General features: G+C 37.5%; 1 protein-coding gene across 13 annotated transcripts in view; it reads right to left on the bottom strand.

The window, feature by feature from the left end:
- Positions 1-19,630, bottom strand: part of kcnma1a (potassium large conductance calcium-activated channel, subfamily M, alpha member 1a) — a 255,781-nt gene that overhangs the window by 45,787 nt on the left and 190,364 nt on the right. For all 13 annotated transcript variants that reach the window (XM_058796801.1, XM_058796805.1, XM_058796803.1 and 10 more), the window contains 7 exons: positions 12,081-12,191; positions 11,680-11,785; positions 11,444-11,526; positions 10,046-10,115; positions 9,128-9,283; positions 4,734-4,843; positions 4,245-4,313 (listed from right to left, as the gene is read on the bottom strand). In XM_058796801.1, the coding sequence (XP_058652784.1) occupies positions 4,245-4,313; positions 4,734-4,843; positions 9,128-9,283; positions 10,046-10,115; positions 11,444-11,526; positions 11,680-11,785; positions 12,081-12,191 (705 nt within the window). The remainder of the gene's footprint in view (positions 1-4,244; positions 4,314-4,733; positions 4,844-9,127; positions 9,284-10,045; positions 10,116-11,443; positions 11,527-11,679; positions 11,786-12,080; positions 12,192-19,630) is intronic.

Below are 19,630 nucleotides of genomic sequence, written 5' to 3'. Positions count from 1 at the left end.
TTGTTACCATTACATTTGAAGCATCAGTTAATAAGCCATGGTTATCACTTTTATTATTGTTGTTGTGTAACCAAATTAAAAATAAGCACTGAGGCAGAGGTTGTGCCACCAATAATCAGTATATGTCTCTCTGACAGACTGATGTGTAAGTTTTGTTATTTTATATTTTTATTCATCATGTTTAACTTTTCTGACTTTTTCAAACAGATATGACATACTGCATTTTTTTTTATTATTTAAAATTACTTTTTTTTTTTTTTTTACCTGGGAGTACCTTTTGCTGCATAATATTATTGTGGATAATTGTGATTTTTATTTTTGATGAAATAGAAACATCTTGCAACAATGTAAAAGTCTTTACTGTTTCTTTTTAATGTCAAAATGACAAAGCATTCTGAATCAAATTCAGTACATTTGTTTTGGTTAACACAACCTTTGCTCTGAGTTTTGGCTCCTAGCGATTGCTCAATCCCAGGCTATTGTGAACAAATACCAGTCGCTGTCAAACTTAAGCTAGCCCTGTCAGTGTCTTTTTGTGACTTCCCTTGGTGGGCAAGGAATTTTTGATGTTTATGAATCCAATGTCAGCTTCTGCCAGATATTTGGGAGAGTTTGGTTTGTAACTGTAGAGGTTCAGCAGTGTAGACAGAGCCACTACTGAATCACTGTATCATTCCCCATTAATTAGACAGAGACGAGACGACACAACACAGCCATCAATGGTTGCCAGTTGTTAGGAATCATCAATGAATTGAGTGGTGGCTGTAACACTTGACAAATGCCCAGCCTGACTAGTGCGTCAAGGCCAGAGAGCCCAGACGAAAGGGAAAGGTAAATGAAAGACATCCTATTATTCCACAGATTTGAGACTATGGTCAGCATCACTGGCTCTCAAAAATCCATATACTTAAATACCATTTGATACATGCAGTCTATCAAAATCCTTTCCTCTGGGCTCGTCAAATAACCACTTCATCAGAAATGAAGGCCAAAAGAGGGAGATTTAATCCATCATAAAGCGGAAGTTGGCTGGTCAGTTAATGAAAATGTCAAAATCACTCTGTCTTGCTTGAAATCATTGTGCTGGATTATTTATCACTGAGCTTTACATCTGATTAAATAGCCCCCTTAGCGAGAAGCAGCACATTTGACATGCCGTTCAGAAGATGAATACAAACAGACTCATTCACTGACATATTCACACACATTGCTCCCCAAATTTGAGATTTTCACACCGTTTTGACACTAAATCATACAGAAGCTTAATGCAATGGGCCGATCACAGACCGATTGCATGGAAACATAGGCTTCCGTTCAGACCAAACCTCATATTATGGGAAACAAAGCAAGCATATCACATCACATCACGTGACGGAGCATATGGGCATGCGGTTACCAAAAGCGTCACAACCAAGGGAACATCTAAAAGAGAGCAGGTGCAGCCACCGCACAGCGGCACGTAGATGCAAACTGTTGCAGTAACTTCTGTGCAGTTGGATTGTTGTATAGAACACCAAACTGACAGGAAGTGACCTCACTTCATAAACATCTACTCAGAGACGCACAGGCATTTGGGGACATGATGAACGTCTGTTTCAGACAAACACTGACAAACAGATCGACCGTTCAGTCACACACACTCGCACTCGACAGAATCAACATCAGACACACACACACACACACTCAAACACAAATCACACTCTTTCCGACAGACACAAAGACACACAAACGCAATACAGCGTTAGAGTGGTAATGACAGAAAAGGCAAAGATGGTCGCCATGAATAGTGTGGCCTTTACCAACCAATCGGTGTTTAGCGTTTAATACTGCGTGAAGTAAAACTTGCCATATTGAGACACATCAGTTCTTAATGGGCAAACACTAGTATTTTCTGATACATAATGCACTGAGTACAGCTGTTTTCCTATTAGGTGCATTACGAAATAAGTGAAAAAAACATGAAGTACTGTTTGCATGGAGAGCATAACGCTGAAAAAGACACGGGCAGAAATGATTTGCAGCTGATGAACACTGAAAAATAAATCAAACGGGGAAAAAAAGGAAAGGAAAGGAGAGGAAGTTGAGAACAAAAACCAGAGATGAACGAACATGGAGTGGATAAACGCTGTGTTGATATGTGAACAGCACAGACGAAGAAACGAGTGAATCGAACAATAGCAACTACTCTCTCTGCCTGCAAAGAAGTTAGTGCATTAAGCACAAAGAGAATCACAATAAGAGAGATAGCGAGAGATTTTGGCCATTTTTGAGAGGGAGGTGGTACAATATCCTTAAGCTTTTCTCCCACAGTTGATCTAAAGTGTAGAGGGGTGAGAAAATGAAGAGGGCATACCGCTTTCTGCTTCTGCAAACAACAAGAAAACATTACAAATCAAACATAGACTGGGAAAAAAGGAGGCGAGGTGTCAGTCATCTGTATCTGCACAGTAAGATCAGGAAATGGAGAGAAAAAAAAAAAAAAATTAAAAGTAGAGGGCAAAACAGTCACTTTCACCATGAAAAAATACACTTCGCATCGGTTAACTCGTCTGTCCTACAAAGGAAAAATTATGGTCTAAATCCCAAAGTGCGCTTCCAAGTTTAGACCAGCCCAGGACACCAAATTGAGAGTTACGCTAAAGGATAATGTTGTGCCCTCTAAACGTTTTGCCATTATGTGGGGTATGGCAAAGTTATTAACCAAAGTTTAACAGCCATCCATTACAAAGTAATCAAATTATATGAACTGTATCACACCGAGTGACAGTAAAAAATAACTTTGTTTTACAGTCGTTGCGTGTGTTGGCACAGAGAATACTGGACATGAGTGGCACTTTTATGTGATATTGGGGAAAAACAAGGTTCTGTGTTACTTTTTTAGCAGGCTATTCAAAAAGAGTGAAAAAAAGGAGAAAACTACTTCATAACTGTTCTGAATACACATCTCTCTGAGAGACAATATGGCAAAACCTGGTAGTGGTGGGCGGTATGGGCAAAATCTTATATCACAGCATCACTCATATTTAACGTGGTAATGGTATATATCACAAACAAGAAAACTGTTTATATTTTAAATAACCAGATAATTAAATAGTTCACAAAAGAAATACAATTAATCTAATTTGATCATTTTGTCTTTTTAACCTTAAATTTATTGGAAAAACATAAAAGATCAGATTATTCTTACTTAGTCAATGTAACTGAGTGAGAAAAAAACAAAACATGTTTGTATTATGTCACCCGAGTTAAAAACAAAAGATTCAAAACTATAAACCTAATATAATAAAATGGATAGTTAAGACTCAATTGACCAGATGAGCCACGTTGAAATACAAAAATGTGTCAAATAATCATTGGGATTCCATAGAAAATTCTCCTTGCAATGTTGCAACTGTAAACTCAACAAATAAAAAAAAAACAGCCTTGTTTGAGACAGATCCCACACTTTCTGTGTGACACACAAATAAAGAGAAATAGCCAATATATTCATCTACTGTGAAATAAACAGTGAAGCAGAATGTTTACACACATTTCTAGTGCCCCATAATATATACTGTCATACCGCCTATCCCTATTAAAAAAAAAGGGAACAAACATAACCAGGTCTTCTGGCTGATATTTTGATGCGCGTGTTTTCAGGCCAACTTGTGTTCTTAACCACACTCATTAGTACACATTGTGTACACAAAAATGTATTAGTAAGAGTTACAGTGTACAGAAACATTGGAACACAGGTTGTGGATGTGGGAAGGGGTGGTGGGATTTGGCAAAGTCGAAGTTACTGAGACAGAGTACTTCATGTTATTAGATCCAATGGGTCACTTAACAGAATGCCACAGAAGTGCTATTGATAGAAGGCTCTTTACTCGGAGAGTAAACCCTCATCAATACAGCACAGTGAGTCTGAGCAGATGTCATGGCTCTTTGGCTTCACAGTGACTCTTACAGACAGTGATCGGCAACTGTGATGCTGTGAGAGTCGAGCTGAGGCGAACTTCCTCCAGTGACAAGAACGTAACATGCTGTTGTCTCAATGAGAGCGATTTCAATTTGAAACCAGATTACTTGCAGAGAGATTTAATGATGAAAACCTGCCAGCCTTTTCTTACAACAATGTCTAGCAAGTAAAAAAAGGATAACTATACTGTAGGGGGTCTGTAGGACCAATGAGGGACACAACTGCCTTGCCCCTCTTTGGTCAGTATATTGTGATTGGTGGAGTTGAAGATCGAAGGGGAACAAACCTGCTTTCCCTCTGCTCGGACTTGTACTCAACAGCGATCAACAACAACTTGAGTTTCACATAGCACAACCTGTAACAGAGAACAGACATTTAGCATCCACAAGTCGTCATTCAGCAATTTAAATTAGTAAGACCAATTGAATTGGCCTTCAAAAACTATTTAATGTTGATCTACTGTAATCAGAAGAGTCCATTACAGCGAAATGTCATTGGTTCAAAATCTTGCTTTACATTAAATATCAAATTTGTTCCAACTGGCTGTGACTGTGTCAAGTTTCACATTCAGTGTGGACAAACAAATTGTTTGATGCTGAAAATATATTACATCACGTCTGGTCAGGACATATGATAGTTCAGGTTTGCAGTAAATTTGGCAGTCTATTAAAAAAAGAATTTTTTAGAGCCTTTATGATACTTACTACAGTGTGTTTGTATACAGAGTAATGGCGTGCTGTAAAGCTTCCATGCTTTAGAGCAGAAGCATACTTACTCACAAACTGTAGGAAATGAAAGCCCCACAAAGGCACTGGACAGGTACTCAGTGTACATTTCATTGGCCACTCCCTCCAGATAATACTTCTGCCATGTGTCCTCCTCAATCTGCGCAGGAAAAAAAACAAACAGTTGGATTCAGATACACACACAATCAGGGAGGAAACCATTTAATTTGATGGAAATGGATAGACAGCAATCAGAACATGCCTAAACATTTTTACAAAAAGCCTCAAGAAAATTATATCTGACTTAGTAATTCACCCCAAAAATAGAAGAAGAAAAAGAAAACACTTTTGCTCATCTTTGCCCATCAACAACTGGAAATATTTTTTAATGAAACCCGAGTGATTTATGTGCCTCTATTAAAAATCCATTCCACCAAACCATAAATATATCATAAGAGAAATCCATATGAATCAAGCACTTTAAATCCAAGTCTTCTGAAAAGGCACAATTGCTTTATATTATATAAAGAATTTAGTCTTTTCAGAAGATTTTGAGGTTTTATTCACATAAAAACTTGCATAGAGCTCATCAAATATGGTAAGTGGAAAGTCAACCAAGCTTGTTTGATGCACAAAAACCAATGAGGCTTGTTTACCATATTTGATGTAGCCTATGTATGTGTGTTGATGTGAATAAAAGCCTAAATAAACCTGTTTTTCATATAAAGTGATTAGGTCTCCTCAGAAGACTTGGATTAAATTGCTAGATTCATATGGATTAATTTCACAATCCTTTTAAGAACTTTTTAAAGTTTTGGTGTAATGGATTTTCAGTGGAGGTACTGAAATCTTTCTGGTTTCATTAAAACATATCTAGATGTTTAGAATGACACAAGGGTAAATAACTGACGACTGTTTTTGTGTGAACTACCCTTTAACGAACATGTTTTTCCAAAAGTCTTCCAGTGGACAAAAAGCTGTAGAAAACAGCTTGTTTTCTTGTGCATCAAATTAAGTATGGCATCTACCCTGAGTAAGGTGGCTATATCTCATATCATGAGCACCATTCATTCAAAACACAGTTTAAACATGCCTTATAGTGTCTCTATCATTCTTTCACACCTGTAATGTGTAAAGTGTTACCTGTAAAGTGACAAGTGAAAGTGAACATGTTGAGTGAAAGTGACATGACATGCTCTGCATTCAACCCATCCTAAGTGAACACACACAGCAGTGAACACACACACACACCGTGAACACACACCCGGAGCAGTGGGCAGCCATTTATGCTGCGGCGCCCAGGGAGCAGTTGGGGCAAGGGCACCTCAGTTTTATTATTGAATGTGGAAGAGAACGCTGTACATTCACTCCCCCCACCTACAATTCCTGCCGGACCTGAGACTCGAACTCGCAACCTGAAGAAGCCCTCTCTAACCCCGCTTCTTCAGCAGACAGACTGCCCTTACACTCTCTAACCATTAGGCCATGACTTCCCCATCGTGGAATTTCAAAAAGAAGTTCAACCTTTTGTCAGACTTGGAGAATAAAGGTCAGGCATATTCCCGTGTCTGAGCTCACAGCTGGTCTCTTCATCATCCTCTCATTACATGCGTCTCAGGATGTGGAGCGGGTGGGGCTGTGATAAGCAGCGGGGCTATTAGGCAAACACTCTGCCATTAGTCAGCCATCTCGCCCAGCCAACGTCTGTCTGACAGACAGTCAAGAGAGACGCTTTCAAAGCCAGGCCCGACTCCCTTTCCCACTGCCAGGCTAAGAGCACTTGCATTCTGGGCAGGCATCTTTTAGGGCGGCACTAATGGGTAGAGTTTTGTCATTTAGTCCTAAAGAGATGGCAGCCATTTACCATAGGCTCCTTAAATTACCCTGCACGTTTGCGCCCTGCCTGTCAGAGCTGATGTAAGTGTTACGGGCGTGTTCTCTCGCACCCACTGAACAATTATTTTCTCCAGTCTCTCTAGAGAGCCCGATCCAAAAGCCCTCTGCTTACTGCTTTTGTGTTAAACCTGAAGAGACCAGATAAAAGATTCATGCTGAACGTTCTTGTGGTTTTATTTCTAGTGAACGGCACAACACATCAGAGATTTATAGTTAGAACAACAGACATAATGCAAATGTGTTTGTGGCTGTGTGAGTGTGTGTCCTTGGGGTGTGGGTCTCATTAACACCTCTCGGTAACACCCTTCTGCTCTGCTTCCTGAATGCCCACTCAAATCAGTCAAATCAGCCCTCTCTAACCCCGCTTCTTCAGCAGACAGACTGCCCTTACACTCTTCACACATTGTCTGTGCTATTTGGGGTATCACGGTGACTTACGTGAAATTCTTGATGGAAACTGACTGAAGATATTTCAGATGAAAGCCTATACAAAAACACCTGTGCTGTTTGAGTCTATACACACAAGCACAAGAAATGTTAGCCAGAAATGTGCGATACGACTAGAGAGGCTTTGTTATGGTTTCCAATTAAAGTTAAAGGATCAAACTCACAATTATTGAACATTAAACATGCTAATAATATTTATTTATACATGCATGCATGAATGCAGTAGAAATCGTGTATTTGCATCACAGAAGCGTAAATAGTACCTATATATTAAAAAGTGTAAAAAAAAAAAAAAAAAAAGCCAAATATTTATTTATATATATATATATATATATATATATATATATATATATATATATATATATATATATATATATATATATATATATATATATATATATATATATATATATATATATATATATATATATATATAATACTATTTATATATACCACAATATATCAGTCGACCACTATTTACAACATTAGCTGAGATAGATTTTTTTTTAATCTTTAAGAAAACTTTAATTATAATTCAGTTTGTTCAGTAAACAACTGTTTAATAAAAAATAACATACTGAACCATGACTTCAAAAACCAAGGTACCCATCATTTTTTGTGTAAAGTCACATCCCTAGTAAACAGTAAGGCAGCTAACGTAGTATTGGGACAGAGTCAATTTTACAGCGAACCTAAATAAAACTGACTCGTATAAGAAAAATAATGCTTCTATTGCACAGCTGATGGACATAATGTTAAAGGATTAGTTCACCCATAAAATTTAAAATTCTGTCATTAATTATTCACCCTAATGTCGTTGCAAACCCATAAGACCTTCATTCATCTTCGAAACACAGATTAAGATAAATTTGATGAAATTTGAGAGCATTCTGACCCTGCATAGACAGCAACACAACTACCACGTTCAAGGCCCAGAAATGCAGTAAGAACATAGTTAAAATAGTTTGTGACATCAGTGGTTCAACCTGGTTCATCAGACCATATCTTAATTTGTGTTCTGAAGATAAACAAAGGTCTCACAGGTTTGGAACAACATGAGGGTGAGTAATTAATGACAGATTTGTCATTTTTGGGTGAACTATCCCTTTAACTTTTCAGTATTTTTCTCTGCATTACAGTTTATTGCCATCAGACTCATTAAGAGATGACTGGCATTTTTAACAATACTGATAAACTTTCCTCTTCACCCTAACCAATGCCCCGTGTTTGAGTCATAGAAAGTGTTTTTAGTGTAACCATGGTATCTTTTGTAAGCATGGACATTGGTCTGAGAAGTTAGATGTGTGTTGTGTTGTATGCTGTACTCTGGCATGGGTGGTCTAGGCTGTCTCTCCTCTGTGTTTTTATGAGAAGAGTGATGTGCCCTGCAGATGTTTCCGCACATGCCACATTTAAACAGTCATTATAAAGTCATTCCTCATCTCTTTATGACAAGAGAATGCTGCTCTCCATGTCGAAAGCCTGCAGTCTTGGAAAAAAAAAAATTCAAAGAGAGTAAAATATAGCCCCTTGCGGATTTCAGAATAAGTTTTACAATCTCTGCGAAATTCTTCAGTCTGATCGCACACTCACGCTCTCTCTTGATCTCTCCGTTTTTCCAAAGGGCTCCATCCAAATCTGAACCACCTGATAATAACCCACCACCTCACTGCAGCCATTCAGGCCTCAGACCGTTTTATTTAGTGTTTTCTTAAAAAGAGCGATCTGTATGGCTCTGAGCAGTCTGGTTCAGTTGGACGATAAATAAAGATGGCTTTGGGGTGCCGTTCATTGACTATGAAACAGGCACATGGTTCGCATTTCCCCGCTCTATCGGCACGCAGGAGGACAGTAAATTCAGCGAGAGGAAAAACCACTAATTTACATCCTCACTTCCACTATGCCATTGACTCATATAAATAACCTCATAATGGCAGCGGCAATGCTGTGTTGCCGTCCCGAGTAGGTCCCAAATGAGACCGCCAGGCTCAGAAGATGATTTACTCCATACCATAATGGCTCTGGTGATTGAGCTGAAGTGGGGATGGAGGCTGATTCTACTCTATGGGTTTTATCAAGGCCCAAGAGGGGCTGACGGTACCTTGATATATGACCTCATGGAGAAGAGGTTGGCGAGCATGGTGGACAGGCCCTGTGCCAGGCAGCTCTGGGCTATGAAGCCTGCCTTCAGCTCGGCCAGGCAGATCGCATCATCACCCTCCTTCCAGTTCCAGCTGGGAATGTTTAGCAGATGGGCCTGAGGAAAACACGGGACGAGACAAGGGGAAGTTAACAATGTCCCCTGCTGAGAAGTCTAACAAGTGTAGCAATGAAAAACACCAGCAAAAAAGTGAAAATCAATACATTTCTTACAGTTTAGGGAGAAGTGGAAGATCAAAACTAATTTGTAGCAGATAAACATGAACTTATTATATATTATATTAAGGTTTGAAACGTACAGTAGAAAACATTGTCAAAACAAAGCATGTTACAACAGTCCACGGCCTCCCCTACCTAGTTAGATTATATAAATCTGTCAAACTGATAACGCAAATCTCATAACAGTAGCACGTCACTATTTCATATCTCACTGCTAACACAGCGGGTTCGCTGACAGTCCTCTAAAACAGTTGTCTACAGTTGACATTCAATTGCTCTCGAGTGAACTGTCCCATGAACAAAAAACATCCATCAAGTCATTAACATCCATCTTCTGTTACTGCGCTCCCTGGTGAATACAAAGCTGCGTTCATGTTGCTGTAATAGGGGATAAACATTGAAGGGAAAAAAAATATGTAGACGTACTGTATTTGATTCCTGTGAACTTATAAAATCCCTGTTGTCATGGGCAGCTGAATCTGAATCATATTGCACATGTTTATCTGCCACATGTAAGATTTGTTTTTTTCCCATCAATTTTACAGACTCTTTGTACATTATTTGTATTCCTTCTGTTTAGGTCTTGATAATTTTATTTTTGATTTGAATTGACATAGTAATATAAAAGATCGCTTCCTACCTTGTTGTGGTACTGCAACATTTGAGTGATTATTCTGATCTTTGGATGGTAGTTCTTGATCGATATTACTCTAAAAAGAAGAAGCAGTTGTATTAATCTACAGGTCATTTAAAGCCAAAATAAAACAGTATTTGCGGGGGAAAGAAAAAAGATTGAATATATACATTTTATACTCTGTTTATTTCTCTAGAAGCATGAATTTGGCTTAAAGGTGCATTCAGTAATTTATTGCTTATTAAAAAAACAAAAACAAAGATGCACTTCAAAAGTTTGGGGTCTGTACAATTCTTTAATGTTTTTAAAAGAAGTTTCTTATGTTCACAGTAGCTGCATTTATTTGATCAAAAATTGAGTAAAACCAGTAATATTGTGATATATTATTACAATTTAAATAAACTGTTTTCTATTTTAAGTTACACTAATGAACTGTGATACAGTTTTTCATGATTCTTTGATGATTTCAAAGTTCAAATTAAATATATTTGAAATACTTTTTTAAACAATTAAAAATATATTTTTATCAATTGAATGCGTCCTTGCCCAACAAAAGTATTATTTCTTTCTTTCTGACCTCAAACTTTTGAACAGTAGTATATGAAAGGCACTTTTGAGAAATATTAAAATGATGTACACTCACATGAGATGAAGACTCTAGACATATTAATCTTCTAGAAAAATCTGTTTTATTCTGCATGGAGCAGGTTGCTCCCTCATGTAAACAAAAACCTACTGAGTGCACCTTTAACCTCCAGGAGGACCATCCCAGAATTCACCATCGTAAGTCACTTTGGATTAAAAACAAGCATCTGCCGAATGAATAAAAAATAAATGAATCTTTAATTTCCATAGAGGAGCCTGTGATATGTGGCGGAACAGTGTGATTTCCCTGTGAAATCCAGTCTGGATTTCTCTCCAGTCTCGTAAGAGAGGTGCAGAATTTATTTCCATATTAAGCTACTCTATAACACATTAGTTCAAAAGAGCACTCCGAGACCTGCCTAAATTAATATTTCATTTTCCAAACAGTCCAGCCTGGGTGCAATTCTGTGCGTTACTCATGGCTAAAGAACATCTCCTGCATGAAAGGAGGAAGGGAAATATGTTTGCCCTCACTACACACACTTTTTCAGAGCAATATTACTTGACTCTGTCCCAAAGGAAATTCCTCCTGGCTCCTTTCATCTGTGTCCAGATATAACATGTGTGAATCTGACCTGAGACGCCGAGTATCCCATTCACACCTTCCTTTAACAGCACAGGAGGGTGAAAGACATCAGCTTTCAATACATCTTTTTTACAGGAGGATGTCCCTAGTGAGTGCATGATGCTGCCCACAAACATTAAAATAAGATGTGCTCAAACGTGTTGATAGCAAACGCAACCCTTCACCGAACTGACCTCATGATATTAGAGGCATCTTCAGCATCCGGGTCTGCACAGTATTTGTTTGCAAGAATCAAGCAGGCGTCTGCTGACTCGATCTGTACAAGATGGAAAAGAAAAGGTGACGCCTCAGTGTTCAGAACAGCATCAAAACATCAAAAATATACTAACATTATTATCTACAACATCTCGACAATTCTGTTTCTGTATCCGATAATTAAATTGTCTAATTAAATTTAATCTGAGGTTACCTTTACTCTTGCTAGATCATGCGGGTTGAGGACCGATCCTTGATAGAACTCCACCTGAGTGAAGTGACGTTTGAACAAGGCTTCCAGCTCAAGATTAGGGGAAATACTACAGTTTGGCGAAAAAAAAAAAAAAAGAAAGAAAGAAAGCGTGTTACTAATGAAGAAGAATACTTTTTTGAGAATGCTTTATGTTTATAGGAACAATGTGTCATTTGTGCGCCACTAGCGGCTAACAAAAGAATGTGAAAACAACTTACTGGCTGATCTCTTTGTTATATAAAAACAGGCAACTCTATTTGATTTATTTGTTTTTCTTAGTAACATGCAGTCATTATATTCTTTACAGTGCGGAAAGGCTCCATCAAGATTATAAAAAGTATTCCAAAGGGAATTGTACTTACTTATGAAGAAAAACAATTTCTACATTGACATCATCCCTGTCCTTGTGTAGGAAGTCTTTAAGGAAGTTGGAAACACTTTCGAGCGTGATATGACCACAGACCACAATGTGCCTGTAAGGGGGAAAATTCAGCTGAAGAGTGCAACATAAAATAAAACAAAACTCTGGCATATCCTAAAAAGGAGCATAAAGTCATAACCAAAAATGTCTTGAAAACATTAAATGTTGTGGCTTTCAAATATTCGCTGTCCGTTATAGTCATAACAGCACATGTTGTTTTACCTCATATTTATAAACATGGTTTAAAACATTAAATGAAGTGCTTTGAACTTTTGAGGACAAACAAAACTGAATCTTACGTTTTAATGTTGGATTGTCAAATGTTCTTAATAAGCCGTGTCTCCGTAGCCAAACCACCCCTGTGCTAGGACGCATGTTGACATGTACATCAATACTAACTGACAAGTATCAGAACCCCTGTCAAAAGCGGTTAAATTGTTTTTGGATCTGTGGCTGCCATGAACTCTAACCGTGACTTCTCCGGACAGGCACCGAATGAAAAACTTGCAATATATCAGATGGAACAAACAAACAGACTCAACTGGATTGTTCCAGAGGTCACGGTCTTCTGGGGCTCATTTATTCTGCCTCCATAGTAAGATCTAGTTTCATACTCTAGAGCTGTTCCAAAACCTAGTAGTGAGCCGCCTTGACATCTTCTGGCTATATCAGCAGCACTCATACAGCGCTTCTGTGATGTATTAGCTAAAGCTAAGGATGCAATAATTGAACTAAGCAATAATCACACAAACAATGTTGCTGTTGTTTATACAACAGTACAAAAAACAACGGTAACGCTTTATTTTAAGGTGTCTTAATACAGAGTAATTACCTAATTAAGTACTTAGTAGTAGCGGTTGTACTTGCAGTACATGAAACAAAATGTACTTACCATGTAACTAAGTTATGGAACAGCCTGTACTTACAGTTTGTAATTATGTATTTGTAATAGGCAGCTACTGTTACACAGCTACTTGTACACTTAAGTACAATCTTGATACACTTTATTTTAAGTAGCTTATGCCTGTGTAATATTATGTAATTGTAATGTAATTCGAAAGATTTTATATGTATTTAAGCTGTGTACTGGTGGGTTAAATCAAACTAAGGTGCAGCTGGACAAGGTGTACAGTATAGATACACATGAAGTACACTTAAGTACAATCCTGATACACTTTATGTAGCTTATGTAGCTTATGTCTGTGCACTTACATTTATAATTACGTTGTATAAAGCCTGCAACACATATGTAACAATCTTTTGGTTATATAAGTAGCTGCGTAACAGACTCGGTCTGTTACATATGTGTAACAGTAGCTGCCTATTACATCTACATAATTACAAACTGTAAGTACAGGCTGTTCCATAACTTAGTTACATGGTAAGTACATTTTGTTTCATGTAAGTACAATGGCTACTACTAAGTACTTAATTAGGTAATTACTTTGTATTATGGACACTTTAAAATAAAGTGTTACCAAAACAAATTACTTGACATTGAGCAACTTACATTTTAGATTCAATATAGTCAGTTGTATATTTTTGCATTGCCAACTAAAATAAAAGCTAAACAAGCAGTTTACAATAATGATGTTCAATTCTTGAATGAGTAAGTCGTCTTAATCAAGTTGGTTGAGTAATTGATTCAATGAATCACTCTTAAAAGACGGTCACTATTTTTTATTCCTGAATGAATCAGGATTTGTTTTTGAACAAATCAGTTTTATTGTTATTCTGTGACTTGCGAGTGTTTCATTTTTTATTAAATTAGTATTTTTGAACAAATCGGTAGAATAAATAATTCAGGTAATTTACTCGTGAAGACACTCATTTAAATTTATGCATAAATCTGCTTTTTTTTTTTTTTTATTTATTTAATCAGTAGAGTGAATAATTCAGCAGCTCACTCATGAAGAAACTCACTTGTTTCATTTCTAAATTAATTTAAAGGGATAGTTCACCCAAAAATTTAAATTTGATGTTTATCTGCTTACCCCCAGGGCATCCAAGATGTAGGTGACTTTGTTTCTTCAGTAGAACACAAACAAAGATTTTTAACTCAAACCGTTGCAGTCTGTCAGTCATATAATGGCAGTCAATGGGACCCACGGCTTTGAGAGTAAAAAAACAAAAAAAACAAAAAAACATACACAGACAAAACCAAATTAAACCCTGCGGCTCGTGATGATACATTGAGGTCTTTAGACACGAAACGATCGGTCTGTGCAAGAAACTGAACAGTATTTATATAATTTTTTACCTCTGATCCACCACAATGTCCATCTTTCCTGAGCGCATTCACAACAGCCGGCGCGTGACTGTGTAAACAGTGAGTGACGTATACGTGCGACAGATCGCTTCCGCGCATGCGTCTACTATGCCAGAGCACGTTGACGCGTCACGCTGTTGGATCAGAGGTAAAAAATCATATAAATATTGTTCAGTTTCTTGCACAGACTGATCGTTTTGTGGATTAAGACCTCAATGTATCGTCACGAGCCGCAGGGTTTAATTTGGTTTTGTTTGTCTGTTGTTGTTTTTTTTTTTCTCTCAAAGCCGTGGGTCCCATTGACTGCCATTATATGACTGACAAACTGCAATGGTTTGAGTTAAAAATCTTCATTTGTGTTCTACTGAAGAAACAAAGTCCCCTACATCTTGGATGCCCTGGGGGTAAGCAGATAAACATAACATTTTTGGGTGACCTATCCCTTTAATTTAGTTTAGTTAATGATTCAATGACTCACTCATAAAAGACACTTGTTTAATTTATGAATAAATCTGAGTATGAATGAAACTGTTAGTCAGTGATTCAGTGACTCACTCAAAGTCCATCACATATTTCATTACTGAATAAATCAGTGTGTTTAAACTAAATGATTCAATGACTCAAAGAAAGTCACATGTCGCCACCTACTGGCACAGCAATGTAACCTGAAGAACCTGAAGCAGTAAGAGTCACTAAAAAATCCCTCAACTGAAGGTTGCGTTTTTAAGCCTTTAAAATATATACCAAACTACAAACTAATGCACTTTAAATTACACACCAAAGTTGTTCTCAAGAGTTTTTTCATGTCTGCAATGATCTGACTCGTATAAAAGATTACGGCCCATCATTACTATCCTAACAACTTAATGGCCACTTTTCTATTACTGTTGCAGAACAATAACAATGCTTTATTTGTCAAGCAGGGCTTCTATGCAACAGGAGGTTAAAGAGTTGAGCTTTAGCCATGGGGTTTTGCGGATCACTTCACTTCCCATGCTGGATTACTCCAATACTGCTGTGGTCAAAGTCTCAAGAGCTTTAACCATGCACGGTCATCAATCTAAATCTGTCCAAACTAACTCTCTCTTCCCTCAGCAGACATGATGTGCTCATGAGTTTACAAAGAACAGGGGCTGCTGACCTTAATTGTAACTGGGTGTATGTGCCTGTACACTCTCAGTTGTAGGAGAGGTGCTTATTTGTGCTCAGATCCGGGGCAAACATTAAGCGGATCTCTGTTTGCCGGAGGGACGTGATGAGGCTTTATGGGTGCAGTGTCTGGATGCTATCACACATAATGATCTTCACAGATCTGGCCTCTTGTATTTAATGAGTGGTAGTAATTGCACGCATGACTGTCCTGGGATGAGAAGACTCTGTTGAGTTGATGGCTTGGTGTAAAGCCAACAGCGTCTGGCAAAGGGGTGGCTTGATGAGAGACACATTATTCATGTTTTCCTATTTCCAAAAATGCCCATTTGAGAGCTTTAGTTAAATCGGAGAGTTTTGTATGACAATGCTCTCACTCTTTTTACTCTAGAACAGAGTCTCTGGCATGGATACAAACACACTCTGTCTCGGCTTATGTCAGACATCTTGTCTCCATGTTTGGATGAGCTATCAGTGGTGCGTGACTGTGCTACTGATTGTGTTTCACCACTGCGGGGGTGTTTTTTTATTTTTATTTTTTTCAATTTTATGGTACCGCCAATGAAAGCTATACAAGATGTAAAATCGTACAAAAGAGTATTAGATAAGACTGATGTCATTCCGTGATGCCTAAACCTTCATAACTATTTCTGTGCTTGCGTTAAAGTGCACTCAGTAATGCATAAGGTCAGTAAGACCCCAACTGAACTTTTGTGAACTTTCTATTTAGCAATAAAAGTCTGAAAATAATTATAACAGTTTTCACAAAAAATAGTAATGTTGAGCAGAACAACTGTTACTATTTTGCAATATTGCAATATTACATATAATATCAGGATTGAACTGCTAGATCAAATTTTGACAGAATAAATTTGCATAGTAGGATTTATCAACAGCTGATTTTTTAAAGTGCCTAATAACAAGAGAGTGATAAAGTTAGCAATCAGCTGGTCATGTGATGCTACCACGAGTCTTCATGAGGCCTATTGTAAAAAAAGACAGCTTTTCTAGGCTACTGATAAGAGTCTTCAATCTGAGTGTAAATCAAACAATTTTACTCTAATTACTGAGTGCACCTTTAAAGAATAGCACAAAGATGGAAAAAACATGTTTCCTTTCAAAAAAGTAGTGGAAGATCGTTCTACGCGATTTATTTGTCTGTTGGCATTTCTTGCACTCTATTTCAAACTTCTTTATGACTGTATAATCAAAAACTAATCCTAAGAAACAGGGGAGAGAATTAATGTTTATATCACTGATTCAAAATAGTATGAATAATTGCTATGAAAAAAACAGCATTTTAACAAGAAGAATAAAGAAATTTAAAATATAAAAATGTTTAAACAATTAAACACTGGTGGAAAAAACCCCAACTTAAAATCTACACACTTAAGATGTCTTCAACTTAAAATAAATACACTAACAACACTATACTGTGAACACACAGTGAAGAGAACACTTGGGCTACAACACAATGCTACACACGATAAGGTGAAATAAAACAAAAAATGTGCACAAACTGAGCAAGCAAATGCAGAAGGGCAGTTACCCCGCATGCACTGTGAATCATGCCAAATAATAAAGAAAAAATAAGGCACCAAAAATATGGAAATCATAACCAAAATTGAAAAGAAATTAAAAACAACAAGCTCGAACATCAGCCTCAGCAGCGAAACCATTGATACTGCTCTAATCCTTAAACTGAGTCGAACGAAAAGTCTCCGGTCTGTTTCCGCGCTCATCACAGACTTTTATAATCAACAATTTTTTTGGAAAAGCTGTGTCCAAATGATAGCTGTGAGGAGAACGTTGTGTGATGAAAGGGGTGCATGCCTGCCCTTGTCTTCAAACTAAGAGAGAAAAGAGCTTGAAATGGCCCACATGTGTAGTCCACATGGGGCCAGGGCTCCATCATCATTACAATAAACAACTTGATGCAGCGGGACAATAATGAATTTAATTTGGCAACTCTTTAGCCAGTAACACCTCCTTAAACAACTGTAATTATTCAAGAATACTCCATTATGTCATATCTGACTGCAATTTCCCTACATATGCTGTAAAGCTGAGGATTGCTCAGAAATAGCCAGATAATCAACTCTCTGGGTACCAAATGTAAAAAGTTAAGAACAGACCTTTAAAAAACATATTGACTGACCTGCAATCTAAATAGGTAAATATGGTTATTGTGGTGGCTAACTGCTGCACATCTCAAGAATGGGCCGGTTTTAATGTCTCTCGTGTGGTTTGTTTTACATCATCTACTAATTTAGACTACCTGCATTTTGACAAATTAAATTGTAGGAAATATGAACACACAAATAAATGATCAACGCATTATTCCATGTGTTTAAGCAGTGCTCATGGCCAGTCAGCGTGGTTTGTGATGGGCACAAATGTTTGCATACCAATTATATAGTTAAATTATCCTTCTGGGACCCAGTTCTGTGAAGGATAATAGGATTCTCAATGTCTGTCTAAACTCTAAGTGTAAAGATACATTCTAGGCTTAACAGAGGCATATCACATATTTAGAGTTATTATCAGTTATATATGATTGATTTTCAATCATTTTCATTCAGTTTCTTGTAAATAAACATGGGATTTCTATGAAACATGCAGTTTCACAGAATTACAATTTGCCTCAAAAACACACAATGACAAATTAGGCCGGTCAGGAACATCCATTTTTGTCCATGTTTATACAAATTATTTCTGGTGTAATAAAGTCATAAAGTAAACATTACATAAACAAATAAATCTGTAACATCATTTGACATATTTGAGAACTTAATTAGATAGTTCATCCAAAAAGGTTTCCTCACCCTCATGTCATTCCAAACCTATATTACTACTGTTTTAGTACAACCCCAAATCAGAAAAAGTTAGGACAGTATGGAAAACGCAAATAAAAAAAAGAAAGTAGTGATTTCTTAAATTTACTTTGACTTGTATATCATTGCAGACAATATGAACACAAAATATTTCATGTTTTGTTTGGTCAACTTCATGTCATTTGTAAATATACATCCTTTCCTGTCATTCAGACCTGCAACACATTCCAAAAAAAAGTTGGGACAATAAAGCATTTACCACTTTATAATGTTGCCATTCCTTTTCACAACACTTAAAAAAACGTTTAGGGACTGAAGACACCAAGTGATGAAGTGTTTCAGGTGTAATTTTGTCCCATTCTTCCTGCAAACAAGTCTTAAGGTGGGCAACAGTACGAGGTCTTCGTTGTCGCATTTTGCGCTTCAAAATGCGCCACACATTCTCTATTGGAGACAAGTACCCGTACCCTCTTCCTCCGCAGCCAGGACTTTGTAATGTGTGCAGAATGTGGTTTTGCATTGTCTTGTTGAAATATGCATGGACGTCCCTGGAAAAGAGGTCTTCTTGAAGGCAACATATTGTGCTCCAAAATCTCTATGTACTTTTCAGCATTAATGGTGCCATCACAGAAGTGCAAGTCACCTTTGCCAAGGGCACTGACAAAACCCCATACCATGACAGACCCTGGCTTTTGGACTTGTTGCTGGTAACAGTCTGGATGATCCTTTTCTTCTTTGGTCCAGAGCACACGGCATCCATTCCTCCCAAAAAATACCTGAAATACTGATTCATCTGACCACAGTACACGTTTCCACTGTGTGATGGTTCATCCCAGATGCCTCCAAGCCCAGAGAAGTCGACGGCGCTTCTGGACACTGTTAACATAGGGCTTCCTTTTGGCACAGTACAGTTTTAACTGGCATTTGTGGATGTAACTACATATTGTGGTACTTGACAAAGGTTTGCCAAAGTAGTCCTGAACCCATGTGGTGATATCGCTTATAGATGAATGACGATTCTTGATGCAGTGCCGCCTGAGGGATCGGAGATCACAGCTGTTCAGCTTAGGCTTGCGCCCTTGTCCTTTACGCACTGAAATTCCTCCAGATTCCTTGAATCTTTTAATTATGTTATGCACTGTTAAAGGGGAAATATCCAAATCTCTTCCTATCTTTCTTTGAGGAACATTGTTTTTAAACATTTCAATAATTTTCTCAAGTATTTGTTGGCAAACTGGC

The sequence above is a fragment of the Onychostoma macrolepis genome, chromosome 13, assembly GCF_012432095.1.
Source record: "Onychostoma macrolepis isolate SWU-2019 chromosome 13, ASM1243209v1, whole genome shotgun sequence".
Taxonomy (NCBI): Eukaryota; Metazoa; Chordata; class Actinopteri; order Cypriniformes; family Cyprinidae; genus Onychostoma; species Onychostoma macrolepis.
Note: the sequence above shows the minus strand (reverse complement) of the source record. Positions and strands in the feature narration are given on the sequence as shown.